Genomic DNA, 15,945 nt, shown 5'->3' with positions numbered 1-15,945 from the left:
CCACCTGATTCTGTATCTTTGTTCTGAACTAAATCTTTCAATCTAGATCTTAGTGATCCCGATCACAATACGAGTCCTGGATCTTGAGCCGGAATCTTAATCTAAATTGTCTTCCTGATCCTGAACCCATAATGGATCCTGATCCTGTAATCTTATCGTAATCCTGTTCTGAATCCTGCTTCTAGAATTAGATCATAAGTCCTGATCAAGATCAGGATCTTTGATGAAAAATGCTAGAAATTATTTGACCTCACATAATTTCAAGCTCTTTTACTTTCTTTAGTTGATTCACTTTAATTATCTTTGATGGCTGCAGTGAAATCTGTTGAACCAATATGAGATTTCCAACTGTTTCAGGAGATCTATTATATAAAATTCTCTTGTAACGGTGTTTGTAGTACTACTTCTCCGAAATGACCCATACGATTCGAATGAAATTATTTTTAGAATATTCTGTAGCCATGCGAATCGGTTTATATCGAATAAAAACAACACAAAGTCGCATCAATTGTCCGTAATTATTAAATTTGTTGTTTTTTGAATGGAATGAAAGTCATGGCTTCCATTTTTTCGAGATTTTTTTTTTCCTTTGGGCGGTTTGTTTTTCGTCTCCAAGGTCGAGGCGTTGCGACCTGACGGCGTTAGAAATAGTAACCATGGCATAGCATACTGATCAGTGAGAATATTTTGGCGCGTTTTTCTCAACCAAGCATATTTTCAATGCAAGTGGTGGCGATATGATGCCTTGATATGATTTTTTTTGTTCTTGATTCCTAGCTCATTTCTACAGCACATGGTTATGAATGACGCCTAGATGTGACTCAGGTTGACATTTTGCTGATCGAATAAAACATATGATAATTGTTTTGCCAAAATCTGAAATTGTAAAGTCAGGCATCCATTTTTAGAGATTTTCTTTTCTTCGAGGGGTTTGTTTTTCGTCTCCATGGGCGAGGCGTCGCTAGCAACGTCGTTGCAAGATAATAGTAACCAAAGCATACTGTTCATTGATCGCTGGAAAAAATTAAAAATTAGGCGCCTATTTCTCAACCAAGTACCTATATTTCTTATGCACGTGGGGGCGATATGCAACCTAGATGTGTTTTTTTTCTTGCTTATTTGTACACAGCACATGGTAATATATAACGCCTAGATGTGACACGGATTGTTATTTTATCGATCGAATCAAAACCATATAAACGATTTCGAATATTAAAACCATTTTTAATTCATGTTTATTTAGGTAGTAAATTGTTGTCCAAAAATATGAATTCGGTAAAGATAAATATGAAATAATGTTATGACACTTTGCGGACGTTTGAAAATAAGAAATTGGGAAGCTTTACACTCAATTTTGTATAATCCAATCCGCCTAGAACGCTAGACACATTAACTGAACAAGAATCAATTCAATTCTATTTTGTGTATTTATAGAGGATTTTAACCAACTTGGTCATTCGTCCTCTTCACAAGAGTCTGTTCTTTGAAATAGATTAGATAGGATTGAAGTTTTAAAAGGCCGAATGAACTATTTGATTTTTTTTGCAAACGTAAATAGAAGTTATCAATAAAATAATCTGCTTTTTAATGACAAAAAGTGAGGATATGCATTTTCTGGAAGAATTTTCAAATAAGAAAGTAGACTAGAGCAAGGGCAAACTATCAACTTTTACAAGAAAATGTATACATTATTTCTTCATCTAAATCATTGTTGGGCCCAAAAAAAATTTTATTAAATAAACTTAACTCTTTTTTAAAAATCATTCGCCAAAAAACTGTTTACACGTTAACTGTTTGTTTACACACAATTCAAGTACAAACTTATCATGAAAAGTGGGTTTTTGTTTTACATATTTTGGCTATATAGAAGAGACTTTTGATTCACTTGTTTGTTGAAAAGTTTTTTTGTGATTGATATTCCAGGGGCAGCAAATTTTTATGATGAACTTTTAATATGACCAGAAAGTGTTAAAAATAATATTAATTCCTGTAATTTCTTAGGTGGAATAAGTGAAAACGCGCCATTTAGCTTTGAAACATCTACAATTTAAGAATTTTATCTCCAGAATGGCCAAAAAGGATATCCCGAGTGTTGAATCCGAAGCGGATATTCAAAATTATTATAAAGGTCTTTGTAAATCAAGGTCTTTTGGTTGAACAGCATTCAGTGAAATTGAAGTACCAAGCATTAATTTATTCCGGAAAAAAACTTAGGTTATAGCAATGAAAGTTGATAAAACAGACAAACAAGACAAACACTTTCCCCAATAAATGGGACAAATGCATACTTCGATATTTTTTTTTGTCAACATAACTCATTTTTTTTTTGAAAAAATACCTTTTTTCAGAGAATATGAAAGTTGAACTGCGGTGATATTCTTTAGGATTTAACCGGTGTTTCATTTTTGAAAATTAAGATTTACAGTAAAAAAGACACATAATTTTTATTAGGGTTTGGTTTATATGATAATTTACAGGAATCAAAATGATCTCATGGAACCATCGAAGCCTGAACAGATTATTTCTTTTCGACCTATTAAATCTAAAAATACCTGCTTTTCAATTCAATGTTATTAAATCTTAAAAATATAACAAAATCCTAAATGAAATCGCAGATCACCACCAACAATGTTCAGGAAATTTTGAAATCAGAACTGCTTCAATTAAAATCTCTAAAATAATGGGTGAATATATCTAAACACATGTTTTCCTCTTTTCAAAACCAATCGTTTCTTTGTTCAAAGTTCAAAGGAATTAAAAAGAATAAATTTGCATTTTTTGCTTGAATAAAAAAAAAGGAATTTGCAATACGCAAAATCGCCAGATTTAATACCATGGCAAGTGCTGTTTGGGAACACTTTAAGTTGAAATGTGTAAAGTCTATAACTTAAGTACCAGGCGAATCTTTTTGGAAATGATTTTGCTGAAAATATGGATTTTAATTCAAACTGCTTCGAAGGATGAGGATGGTGAATAAAAAGCTGTTTGAAAATGGTTAGTAAAAATTTTTTCTTATGTTTTTTTTATTTCTTCAGCTCTAAAAAATACACCATCCAAAGCTAATTGGGAGCTGAAAGCACTGCGTTAGGCAAAATATTTGGCAAATACTCCAAAAATTGTCCCGATATTAGAAACAATAAAACGAAACGGAATAAATTTACTGAATGGAATACAGCAAATGAAACGCACATATTATCAACATACAGTTATTTATTGAACAAGTTACAAAAACTGGATTTTAAAAGACCCGTTGAGTTTAAATTCTTTGGTTTAATTTTGATGGAATTGAGCGGGAAAATTCGAGTAAAGGGAAAGAAGGGAAATGTAAAGAAAACTAGGAAAAATAGAAAATTGACGCCAAATTGAACATGGTAAGACGAAGTTTACCGGGTCTGCTAGTTTTTCAATAAAAATTGGAATAATAGGTACCTACAGTGAGCGAAACAAGAATAGTACCACTATGTATTTTGCTTGTTAAAATATGAATGATTGAAGTTCGTCAAAATTTTCGTCTACAATTGGTCTAAAATTGTTCAACAGATAAATCAAGCATAAGTGTATTTTTTATACGAAGTAATTGGTGGGCCAAAATATTGGAATAAAAGTGCGAAATAAAAATATAAATATGAAGTACCACTTTTGTTTTTCTACAAAAATCAATATTATTTCTGAAAATTTTCTGTGGAAAAGTTGATAATATTGCTTCAACCAACTATTTGAGTAGATAATTGCATTTAAGACGTTTTCTAGTATTCCAAAGGTTCTAAAGGAGTTTTTAAGAGATTTTCTTCTAGCACGAAGAAACTTGACAATTGAGTAATACATACAAACAGCTAAATTTATTCATGAACATGACATGAATTGAAGAAACAATCGTTCGAAGTTAATTTTGAATCAGAAACAAACAGATCAGAATTCAACTACTTTGATTTCATTTTCAAGTCGTAGATGGCAGCACCATCTTACAGTTAACCAAACCATGTCCAAATTATGTCTGAAAATTGATTTCCCCGGTAGATTTTGACCAATATTCATCATTTTAAGGTAGTTTTCCAATACAGTTTTTTGTTTTTGGAATTCACTGTGAAGAAAGCTTTCGGGATTTGCAAAAACTCATCAGCTCAAGAATTTACCACCGCCAACTCCACTTCCGATCCAATTGCAAATCATACCAATATCTAAAACTAGTAACCATCTGCTCCATCAAGTTTCATCGGAAAATTCAACATTTTTTTGATTATCGGTCCAAGAAATTCACTTTATATTGACCATGTTGCAATTCTTATTATTTGATTAAATGATCCTAGAATTCCCAAGGCGTTGACGCGGTACCGAGTACTTTCTGTCAAAAATCATACAACACATCTAACTCATCCCGAATAGTCGAAAATGTGTCTCAGTTCAGTTTAACAGCAAGATAGTGCTGCCATCTACGACTTAAAACTGAAAAAATAGTGTTTGACTGATTAGAAAAATTAATGTTTTAAAATAAGAAGTCTGTTTTTTATTCAAATTCAGCCAGTAGTGTTCATGAATAAATTAAACAGTTGGGTGAAGTATTATAGTTGTGAATTCTTTAGTGCAAGAAGAAAATCTCTTAAAAGCCCCTTTAAAAACTTTGGAATTCTAGAAAACGCCTGAGAATGCAGCTATCTTTTCAAATCGCTCGTAAAAGTATTATTGTAAACTTTAACACAGAAACTTTTAAGAAGTAATATTTTTTTTTGGAGAAAAACATAAGTGGTACTATTCTTTATTTCACACTCTTTTTCCATATTTTTGGCCCTCAACGCCAATTGCATAATCCAAAAAAGGACACTTACAACTTGATTTATGCGTTGAACAATTTGAAACAAATTGTAGAAGAAAATTTTGATTACTTTCAATCATTCTTTTTTAACAAGCAAAATACATAATGATATTATTCTTGTTTTGCTCACTGTAGGATTAAACACATATAATTTTTTTTCTGGTAAAAAGCTATGTGATACTGTAGTAAGATGATTTTAAATTTGTATGTCTTCCACATTGACACTGTTTCTTTACGCGAATTTTTTTTAATTTTAATTTATACCCCAATGGTGTTCCCTTCAAACGTAGTTCTATTTAAAATAAAACAATAAAAAAGGGTCTGCGGCGATCAAAATTGAATAAAGAATTACAAGGTATTAACCTTATTTTTTAGTAGCTGATAGTTTTTAACAGTATTTTAATGCTAAAAACTATCAGCTACTAAACAAACTAAAGAAATCACTTTCTCCGTTCCAATTCAAATGGTCTTCTTTCTAACATAATTAAACGTTGCTTTGAAAAAAATGTCTTATTTCAAAAATCTAGATTTTCGAAGTTTCGTTTGACCGTGAACCGACTGTAAAAATCCTCAGTTGAACCACAATGGCGCTACATTGTTTTCGTCTTTTTTTTTCAATCAATACATGCACGAAGCATCGAGCTGTCAACAAAATGATTTGATTTGGGTTCAATTTACAAAGCAATTATTTTATTCTGCTGGTTCGGAACAAACAATCCTGACAAAAAGCGAAATGTAAGCCGCTTGTTGATGCTTGCGATTTCCGAAACGATTTGCAAAAGCCTCTTAAACAAAGCATAAAAGCTAACGAAAAAAAACCGAAACAGACAAATACAACTGCTCTCTGGGTGACAGGTAATCTTTATTTACAACTTTTACAGCAATTTCAATCAATAAAATTTTAGTAATTTTAGTGGAAATTGTTCCTGTTAATTTTCGAATAAATAATTAAATCGGTTAAAAGCAAAACAATACCCCTTTTCAGAGGTTTTTTTCGGGGTATTTTTTGGGGACACACTGTCTGCAGCAAACCATATCAACTAATGGGATAGTAGGTAACAACGGGAGAAAATCCTACCTGCAGTGAGAACGATGCCTTTGGAGTCGAAGGAACTGCCGCCGATGAGCTGACCGATGATTTCCTCTGCAAGAGCAAGTAAGTAATACGGTTAGGGTTAGGGTGATTCGATTGGAATTAAGTCTTTCTAGGATTAACAGAGTTGTGGTTAGAATAGTTAGTGACTGGTAAGAGTTTGGGTTTAGGATATTGGAAGTACTAAGGGAATTGCACGTTTTTAAAGGGGTTCAGTGTTAGGAGATTAAAGACACTGCATTCCTAGTACATATTTTGGGCCACTAGCACACAGCCTAAGCAAACAACACGAATCATGCAAAACAGGAAGAGCATCCATAATAGTGTTTCGTAACAGGTCTGAATCAATCTGAACTGTGGTGTGCTCTTGTGTAATGGATGGGAAAAATTTGCTTTGGGAAGCATCCCCCGAAAAGCTGAGGATGCTTGTGTGCTTTCTGAGTTGCTTCTACCATGCTTCGAGCGATACCTGGGCGCTCATGCGGAGTCTGGAAGTGGCTGTGGTAGCGATTGAGCTCATCGTTCCCACCGATGTGAGCGATTCCTTGGAACCGGACCGGGACAGGCGAGCTTTCCGGGAAGAGGGCGACAGAGTGACCTTGGCGATGGGCACGAATATTCCGTATTTGTCCAGGCAGTCGAAGTATCTAGAAGGAGAAACCATCGGAATGGAAAGGTTAAAAAACTTACATTCAGAGGAACTTTAACAAACAACATTGCTCGGCTTTACCTGACTCCATCGACCGATCCATCGTTCTTGCCACTGGGTTCATCCAACTGAATTCCGCACCAGTTTCCGCTGGCAAATTGTGTCTCACCCAGATACTTCAAGATACCGGGTCGAGATCCGAACCCTGAAGACACAATAACTCGGTCCCCGATGGCAAGGGTGGCTGTTTCTAGGAATGGAATGAAAACAAGCGTTACGTATAAATCAAAACTTAGCATCGGAAAATTACACTGTGCAACATTTCGGGTTCGTCTTCTGGAATTCTTTATTTTATTCTTTAGTTTTGTAGCAAATGTCTTGTAAGTTTCAATGAATAACACAGTGTTACCTCTGGTTCGAAAAGCAGCGTCTTTTCTCGTAAACGTCCCAGGAAAAAACTGTGTTAGCTCTTAAATTTTTCCTCAACACAATACATTTTTCCGGAGAAGGGAATTCTCTTCATCAGCGGATGTGAATGTTCTCGCTTTTATGTGTTGATAATATTACTTTTGATTGTAATGCTATTTATCTGCAGTTTGAGCATAACTCAAACCCTGTTTTTCTTAGATTTTTTTAATTTTTACTTTTTAATACAGCGCTTGATTTTACATTAGAAACATGGATCAGTCAGTTAATTTGCAACTTTTTTTTTATAAATTTTGTAAACCATTAAGTGTAATGACCCTTGCACCATAAAAAGAATTATCAACAAAATAAAAAAAAAACAAACAAACATTCAATTGCGAATATCTCACCACAGTAAACTCGTATCGCGTTACAATCTTCTACATACTTGTTCCTCATTGTTTGAACTATAAGTTCTGCAATTTTGACATGCTGGAAGCATATTTTAGAACATCATGATTTTTCATACATTTTGTCTAGAATCTTCATACAAATTTGAAGCAGATAGCGCCAGCTCGTAACTCAACCAAATAAGCTGAAACTTTCAGAAAGTCATTTTTTATCAACTAATGACACCAATCAAGGGAGTGCAGCGTCGAAAATAAGGGTTTTTGATTGTTATGGACCAGTCTAGTGAATATTTGAAAATTTTAAATAATTAGATAGTTTAGTTTAAAAATTTCATAAGTTGAGGGTTTTTAAAACTTATTAGCTTAACTGAGCTTAGCTTGGTTGACTACTCATATCCAATATCCACCTTAAATCATTGAACTTGAAATGCTGTGTAGATATGAGTATTCATAATAAATTTTAAAATAAAACTTCAGCATAACATGTCAAATTAAGCATTGTTCAACTTACGCATTTCGAATTCCATGATCGCTGGCGTGGCTAAGCAGAACAAGTTCCACATCGCCAATGGTTGCTACCCCGTGATTCACCGAGGGCATCAAATTTGTGCAGAGGCCAAATAGAATGTTGCTTGAGATTAGCAGCACATTCTCAGTGCACAAAACTCATACTCTCCCTTTGAAAATTATCAATAACGGCGCCGGTCACGTCCTAGTAGTCAATGAGGAATGCAGATAGGATTGTTAATAAGATACTCTCTAGGATCAAGTTCCAAAGGCTGGTTTTGAAAAACACAGAAACAAATGTAAGTCAATATCACCAGCTATAGAAACCGTCTGTACGTCTGCGAATCTATATTCAAACATCCAAAGAAAGGGTTGTGTTAGTAGGAAAAAGGTTAAAGATCAGGAACAATTCTGGTAAATGGTGCGATTGTGTTTTCCTACACCTTCTATGCTCCTAGATATTTTTCCTAAGGAAACTCCTAATTCTATCTATGAGGCATTGATAAGAAGCTTTAAAAGCTGTCTTGAGGATTATTAAAACTTATTAAAATGTAAAAAATGCAATGCTCAACGCACTTAGAACATACAGAACTATTTATATAAAAAAATTATTAAATTAAACAAAAAAACGTTTTTCTAGTCGTTCGAAAATAAAACTATTTTTAGGACATTTATGTACAGTACCTGGACAAAAAAGTAACTAACGGTTTTGGGTTCCTTTTGGGCAAAATACAACTGTACAAATTTTGCTAGCTCTAGGATTTGGGGCCCAGACATTCGGCCGAAAGATGTTAGGCCGAGGGTCGTTAGGGTTAACAGGCCGAAGAATGTTCGGCCGAATAGGACAATAGGCTGAATGGGACATTTGGCCGAAGGTTATTTGGCCGAATGGATGCAAGGTCGAATGGTCATTAGATCGAATGATCATTAGACCGAATGGTCGTAAGGCCGAATGTTCGTATGGTCGAATGGTCGAAGGGACGAATGGTCGTAAGGCCGAATGAATGCTAGGTTGGAAGGTCGTCACGCCGAATGGTCATTAGGTCGAATGAACACTAGGCCGAATGGTCGTATGTTCGAAAGTTCGTTAGGTCGAATGTATGCTAGCCCGAGTCCGGCTAGTCCGAGACATATTTATGCTTGTTTTCATGTTGGGGCGAATGGCTGTTAGACCGAATGGTCGTCGGGCCAAATGATCGTTAAACCGAATGGTCATTAGGTCACCGAATGGCCGTTTTTGTATTTTTTTTTTCAATAGATGCTGGGCCGGCATGACGACCATTCGTCCTAGCATCCATTCGACTTTACAACCATTCGGTCTTATGATCGTTCGGCCTAGCACTCATTCTAACTCATGAACATTTGGCTTATCGTTCAATCGGCCTAACGACCATTCGGCCTTAGAAACATTCGGCCTAACATGCAGACAACTGTAAAAGATACCTTACCGGCCTAGCAACCATTCATTACGATCATTCGGCCTAATGATCAATCGACATTTCGGCCTGCTGACATTCGGGCCCACATCCTTTCGGCTAAGCGTTAATTCGGCCTGACATCCTTTGGTTGGATAACCGTGTCGGCCGAATAACCCAATCGGCCTAGTGGCCTGTTCGGCCTGATAACCCATTCGACCTGATAACTCATTCGGCCGAATGACCCAGCCTCATAGGATTTGACATGGGCTGTAGCGAAGAATGCAAAGTTTTACTGAGATTTTGTAATGATACGGGGAGCTCCAATACAAAAGCGACGCAGAATATCGCACTAATCTATCATCGATAATTTAGTATCATTCATTGTATAAAAAAATTATAGGAATAGTGGTCTATTTGTGTGATTGAAAGGAGCTCCTCATTAGAAGGAATCTAAGTGCAATTTTGGTGGATTCAGCTGTTTTCAAATTAATAAGACTGGAGTATTTTTGCTTCACAAAAACATCTTTTTACTAAAATTTCAACAGAAAAATCCAACAGTTGTGTGGGAAACCATAAATTTAAACTTAACGGACGACAATTTAATAACAGAACTTGTCAAAATTAAACACAATGAACAAGAACATATTTTCCCCACAAACAAAACTTTAATTTTAATTTTGTTTATACTGATGTATAAAATCGTTATAAAAAAACCAAAAAAAAAACTATTGGCTATGTTTAAAATAAAAAACATTTGCTGATGATCGGTTGCATGTATCACTCACTTACTGACTGAACCAATCACTCCTGATCCTAGACCAACATGATTTGCCGTATACATCGGTCATTGATGAGATTCCAATTTGATGATGGTGCTGCACGGTTTTGACAGCAATCATCGTGCGGAGTGATCAACGTTTTAGCGAGAACGATCAATGATCAGATAGGTCACACCCCAGTTCCCAAGTGGAAGTGGTCTTATTACGCAATGGATTAACTTGTACAAAAATATCTAGGTCGATTTTATAAGGGCGCCCCTCTTTTCAAAGGTGGACGGCGGTGGACGATAAACAAAGCTTCTGTAAAAAACAATGCATTTGTACCAAATTGTATAGAAATCACTGAAAAAATGATCAATTTGCATCATATTGAATAGGAAAACAAAATTACGAATGCTTTACGATAATATGAACCATATGAAACTAATAATTATTTTCGAAATATCAGATTTCGGAATAAAATTACCTAAAAGCAAAGGAACATTTTAACCTACTTTTGGCATTCGTGTTAGGCTAACTTATTCATGAAACTTCAAAACTAGCGAAATCTCTTCGCAGAAAAGGAAAATTGTTTCCCATTTATGCGTTGCACTGTGTAAAGAAGAGGTCCAAAAAAAAATGTTTCCCGGAATCAAGAACTGCTAAAAACACTTTTTGGTGAAGGTTTTTACTTTTGGTTGTTCTAAAATTATGATGTTCTAAACCAAAAAGTTATTATAATCTATTCCTTTGAAGACTGTAAGATGATAAGAGCTTCGATAAGAAAGTTATCAAGAATAGAAAAGAGGTATTTCCAACTCAAAGGCGGGCGGTAAGTAATTTTTTTTCTTTGCGTAGATAACGACAAATTGAGTTGGTAAAGCAAAACCTTAAGATTGACATAGTCCTCTTTTACACTTAACAACTTTTTTGTCATGATTCTTTTAGAAAACAAAAATTTAGAACAATCGCTACTTGTGCAAAAGACAGTTCAATAAAGTGGTTTGTACAGTTTGGTCATAATAAATTCTGTAAAACCTCCAGACATCGTAGAGCGACGCCTAGGGTTAAACGAATGAGTTGTAATTTGCTATTGGGCTTTCTGGGATGAGATAAAAAAATTCCAGCATTCCAGATTTTGATTCCGAAACACATTTTTGGACCACTCTACTAAGAAAGCTACAATTCGTCATAAATTGGTTCAAAAAAATTAACTTCAGCAAACAATTATAAGTTCTCCTTTTTTAACACTTTGTTATTATACTCACTGCTAACGGCCGGCGATTTCGATGCAAAACTGGACACGCTCTGCGTGGGCGAAACGGCTCTGGACCTAATGGGCGATACCAGTGATCGAAAGCTTTGATCCATGGACGTATCGCCCGCACCGGGAAGCGGTTCCCGCGTTAGCCGAGTAAGCCGCGAAAAGACGCCCTTTTTCGGTTCACACTGGAAATATCGCTTGCCGGAAACGGAACCATCATTCTTCCCATTCGGCTCGTCCAGAACCACTCCGGCCCAATCGCCCGGGGCAAAATGCGTCTCTCCGATGTAGGCGATGTGTCCCGGTCGCAATCCGCCCACCCAAACTCGCTGCCCGATGATGAAGCTGTCCGTATCCGGTGTCAGAATCACACCTTGATCTGAAAAGAGGAAGAGGGGTGGCAGAACCGAAACGGAAAGAAAACATTAAATTTTGCTCTGAAACAACGGTATGCTAATTTACGAAAATGCGAATTCGGACTGAATCTCGTTTGGGCAATTATTTTAATCAAAAGTAAATATTTATGGCATGGAAGTCGGGCTGTTATTCGATATAATAAACATATACCTTGTGCCTTGTTATTATTTATCGTTGGGACTGCTTAATTATTGAGTGCGTTGTTAAAAAAAATCCAACATCGAGCTTGGAAGAACATGAAAAAAACTATTTTGTGACCAACATTGATTAAAAAGTTTTGTAAAGCTTAAACTATCAAACTGTTTTTTAACAAAATCAATGGATTTCGCTTCCGTTCAAGTCTTTCTTACTTTTCACGTAAGAAATGATAGAAAAGATCGTTTGCCACAATAAAAATGCAGAAAAACATCATTCGAGGCCATAGATTAGCGTATTTTTGAGAAATAATACCATGGGCCATCTTACCCCACACTGGTGGGTCTTGTACAGTTCTCCCCTAATCATAATTGTTTGAGCGATTTATGTTTTTATTTTAAATAAAGCTTAGTTTCGTTTAAATTAGTAATTGGCAAAGTCTGTTTATGCGGGGTCGAATATGCGGATTAGTTGAAAGCTGTAAATTTGTTTTGATTGACAGGGGAGGAGTAGGCTGCGACCGTGGATGACGGGAGTGTTTCTTTTCGCTGCCAATTTCAACTCCTGGAATAATATGTAATTTTTAATTATGAATTGTTATTTGTGCTGAAAAAATGTTCAAAGGTTGAATGCTTTGAGTTTGCATAGTATTAATTCTTTTTAAGTTGATGTTTTGAGGTCTACAAGCATAATATATTTTAGAAATTGGTGGATGATGTCTAGTGGTCGCTGTAACAACTGGAGCCGGTGCCGGAGCTGAAAGGAAATGTACTTCAACATGAGGTACTTTCTACGAACCACTCTTCAGATCAAAGTTAAGTAGGGTGATTTGCCAATCGTTGCACAGCTAAGCGTATGATTTAGGTATTTATGCTGTATTTTAGTCATTTAAAGCGAATTCACTCGATTTTTTTTGTCGATTGCACTCACACAGGATTCGCCAACAAGATCCAAAAGTTCAATTGTTCGAAAAAAATGACATCAAAATTTTAAAAAATCATTTAAAACAGATTGTCTGTGCCCAATAGTTGCACAGGCATATTTTCTGTCGTACCTAATGTTGTCCAATTTTTCCAATGATTGCACATTTTAAAAACCTTTTTAAGGTCCAACCACCATGTGGTCAAAGAGGCTGACATTTGTTACGGGAGCCTATTATGAGAGCTTTTAGTTCAAGCCAACTTGGATTTGGATATGAAATCCAATTTGAAGATGGCCCCTTTTGAGGGGGGTCTTCCATATACACTGTCCAATGCACCATGAGAAATATCGGAACCAAAATCTAAAAAAAAAAACACGAAACCGTCGGTTTAAGAGTCTAGAATATCATTTTTCTTACGCGAAATTTTCTCAGAAACTCACATCTGCCGCTGAATTTTACCGGCACCATCCGAGTGAAATGTTATTTGACCTCATTTGCACAGTATTGAGTTTTTTTCTTTTTATGTTCTACTGGTAATCAATGTAACCTCTGTAGCATTTAATCAATCTTCAAAAATAAATTCATTTCACATTGAAATCTTTTTCAACAATTTTCCGGCTGAAAAACTGTTTTGGTCAAAATAAGTTCCACGAATCTATGACGGTTTATTTTTTTGAATAATAAGAGGCAAATAAAGCTTCACTCAAATGTCTCCGGTTCAGCTCGACGGCTGATTACAATTTCTGAGAAAATCGCACATGATAAGTAATAATTCGAGTCTTCCAACCTTCGACTTTAAGTTTTTTAAGGATTTAGGGTCGAAGTTTTAATACTTTACAATATTTCGACAATATTATAATCAAGAGCAAGGGGTTCGCTAATGACATGAAATGCAGTTCTTTAAGCTTTTTCGTCCGAAATTTGAGAAACAGGATTTTTTTAGAAGAATCTTTAGATTCTTTGCATAAAATGTTGAGTAGATAAATGGTCGAGATAAAGGATTTCAAAATAAATCTGATAAAAAAGTAGTTCCTCAAAGCCAAAGCAGTTTAAGTGACTTTGACACTTTTCAGACATTGCAATTTGTCCGACTTTCCAATATATAGAAATGTTTTTCATCTAGTTTAACAATCTCAAAACTTCAATTTTAATGTTTGAAAATATTTTTATGGAAATATGAAGTGTCTTTGAATAGAGGTTGAATCATTGAAAATCATCATTGAGTGCATAAAATATGAACATTCTAAGTGAGCACAGAAGTTACTAAAATTAATAGTTAAACGTTAATATCCACTTATTTATAAAAAAAACATGTCATATTAAAAAAACAATCCGAGTTTTTTTTTCAGTCGCATGTAATCATTTAACGTGTCAATATTGTATGAAAATTTGTATGCAAGAAGATATTTTTGCATACGAAATCATCCAGGAAAATCAAATATGCTTGAAATTAAGTTTGTTTTTGATTAGAAATTGATTTTTCCTATTCTTAACCTTCATTTTTCGCCAACATGAGAAGAATGAAAGTACAGTTATAACCATTCCAAAATATCCATTGCTTGCTGGAGCATTCAATTATTCCATGACATTTTTTTTTGGCGAAGGTTATATAAATCAACAAAATCATTGGCTATGCAAAGCAGTGAATTGCGACTTTTTATTTTCATTCTACGGATCAGAAGCTTTCAAATTTGAAATCGAAAACACTAAATTGAATTTGTTTGCAATTTTTTGGATGACATCGAATACATTTCTAGGTTACAACAAGTAAGGTTTGGTTTTTATTCACATAAAATCCAAGACCAAGAAATATATAAAAAATATCTTTTTTAAACTTTCACATATCTGGTTATTTTTGAATGAAAATTTTCATTTCCCGTACAAATCAAATCACGTTCAGCTAATTCAGTACTCTATAATTGCTTTCAAAAATTTTATTGCTATTTTTGGCAGTTAAAACAACCCAAAAAAAGTTTTTAGAGGTATGCAAATCAATTAATTTGAAATTTCTATACAAATCTCTTGCAGCGGACTTACAATGGGGCAGGAGGAGATTGCATGAGTGGACAAATTGTTGCACGATCCGATATTTTCTCTGGTTATGTATGAATTGTATTTTTCCAAAATCATGGTGTTCAAATTGTCTACCAACATTTCGTAAAGAAAACCGATACGAAAAATGTTTTGTTCTGACGTAAAACCTTATTTACCGTAGACGGAATCTTAAGGTTTTTTTTAACAATTAGCATAAAAATTGCACGAAAAAAATAACAAGAAAATTTAAAACTGTCGTTAGATGCATATTTTACAGCAAAAAATATCGTAAAAAGCCTCATTTCATCAGTAAACATTCCAATTAACATGATTCAGTATAATTTTTGAGAAAAAGTTGAGAAACAGCTGAAATATTGACAATTTAAGTCATTCTGTGCAACAATGGGTATGGGGACAACGATTGGCAAATCACCCTATATTTTTGAATATCAAATAACAATTTCTAGTTAATTACAGACACTGAAAAGTGTAGTATTTGTTTGCTGATCTTCTTTTCATAGTCTACTATATTCCCGATAAATTTTCGCACGTAGCTGGGTCAGGCATTCCCGTCAATTATTTTTAAACCTAGAAAAAACCGGGTAATTAATTTAAATTTTTCCATTCAAATAATCCAAAAAAATAGGGAAAAAGTGAAGAAAAATGATTTGAAATTAAATTTTTTAATCAAAGCACGTCAGCAACGCTAAATTATTGTTTAAGCCACCCAGAAAAAAATTTTTTTTTGTATGAAACAAACTTTTAAAAAATAGTTTTCTGACATAAAAAAAACTTTTAACTGGATTTGAGATTTTCGTTTAATTCTTCAAATAATGTGAATGAATCATGGCAAAATCTGGGCAGTTTTCTACAGGCCCAGGCTTGTCTCGAAAATTTCATTGAAAAACCGGACAATCTGGAATCATTGCACTTTATAACCTAACCTTACAGAGTAATAAGTACATTAATAAGTATATTTGTATCTTCTGCGTTTCCATCACATAGTTGGCTTGGCCGTAGTAGTATCTGTAAGGCATGTTTTATGTATCAGATACTAAGTTACAGAAAAAAGACAAACGCAAGTTTTTTTTATCTTTACAGCATTGATGATCAAAATTGACTT

At 34.6% G+C, this 15,945-nt stretch overlaps 1 protein-coding gene across 6 annotated transcripts in view; it reads right to left on the bottom strand.

The window, feature by feature from the left end:
• LOC129743123 (restin homolog) overlaps nt 1–15,945 on the bottom strand; it is a 126,343-nt gene that overhangs the window by 71,116 nt on the left and 39,282 nt on the right. For 4 of the 6 annotated variants that reach the window (XM_055735084.1, XM_055735085.1, XM_055735086.1 and 1 more), the window contains 4 exons: nt 11,319–11,693; nt 6,634–6,802; nt 6,373–6,550; nt 5,889–5,954 (listed from right to left, as the gene is read on the bottom strand). In XM_055735084.1, coding sequence (XP_055591059.1) covers nt 5,889–5,954; nt 6,373–6,550; nt 6,634–6,802; nt 11,319–11,693 — 788 coding nt within the window. The remainder of the gene's footprint in view (nt 1–5,888; nt 5,955–6,372; nt 6,551–6,633; nt 6,803–11,318; nt 11,694–15,945) is intronic. The other 2 variants (XM_055735087.1, XM_055735088.1) reach the window with 1 other exon arrangement.

The sequence above is a fragment of the Uranotaenia lowii genome, chromosome 2, assembly GCF_029784155.1.
Source record: "Uranotaenia lowii strain MFRU-FL chromosome 2, ASM2978415v1, whole genome shotgun sequence".
Lineage (NCBI taxonomy): Eukaryota > Metazoa > Arthropoda > Insecta > Diptera > Culicidae > Uranotaenia > Uranotaenia lowii.
Note: the sequence above shows the minus strand (reverse complement) of the source record. Positions and strands in the feature narration are given on the sequence as shown.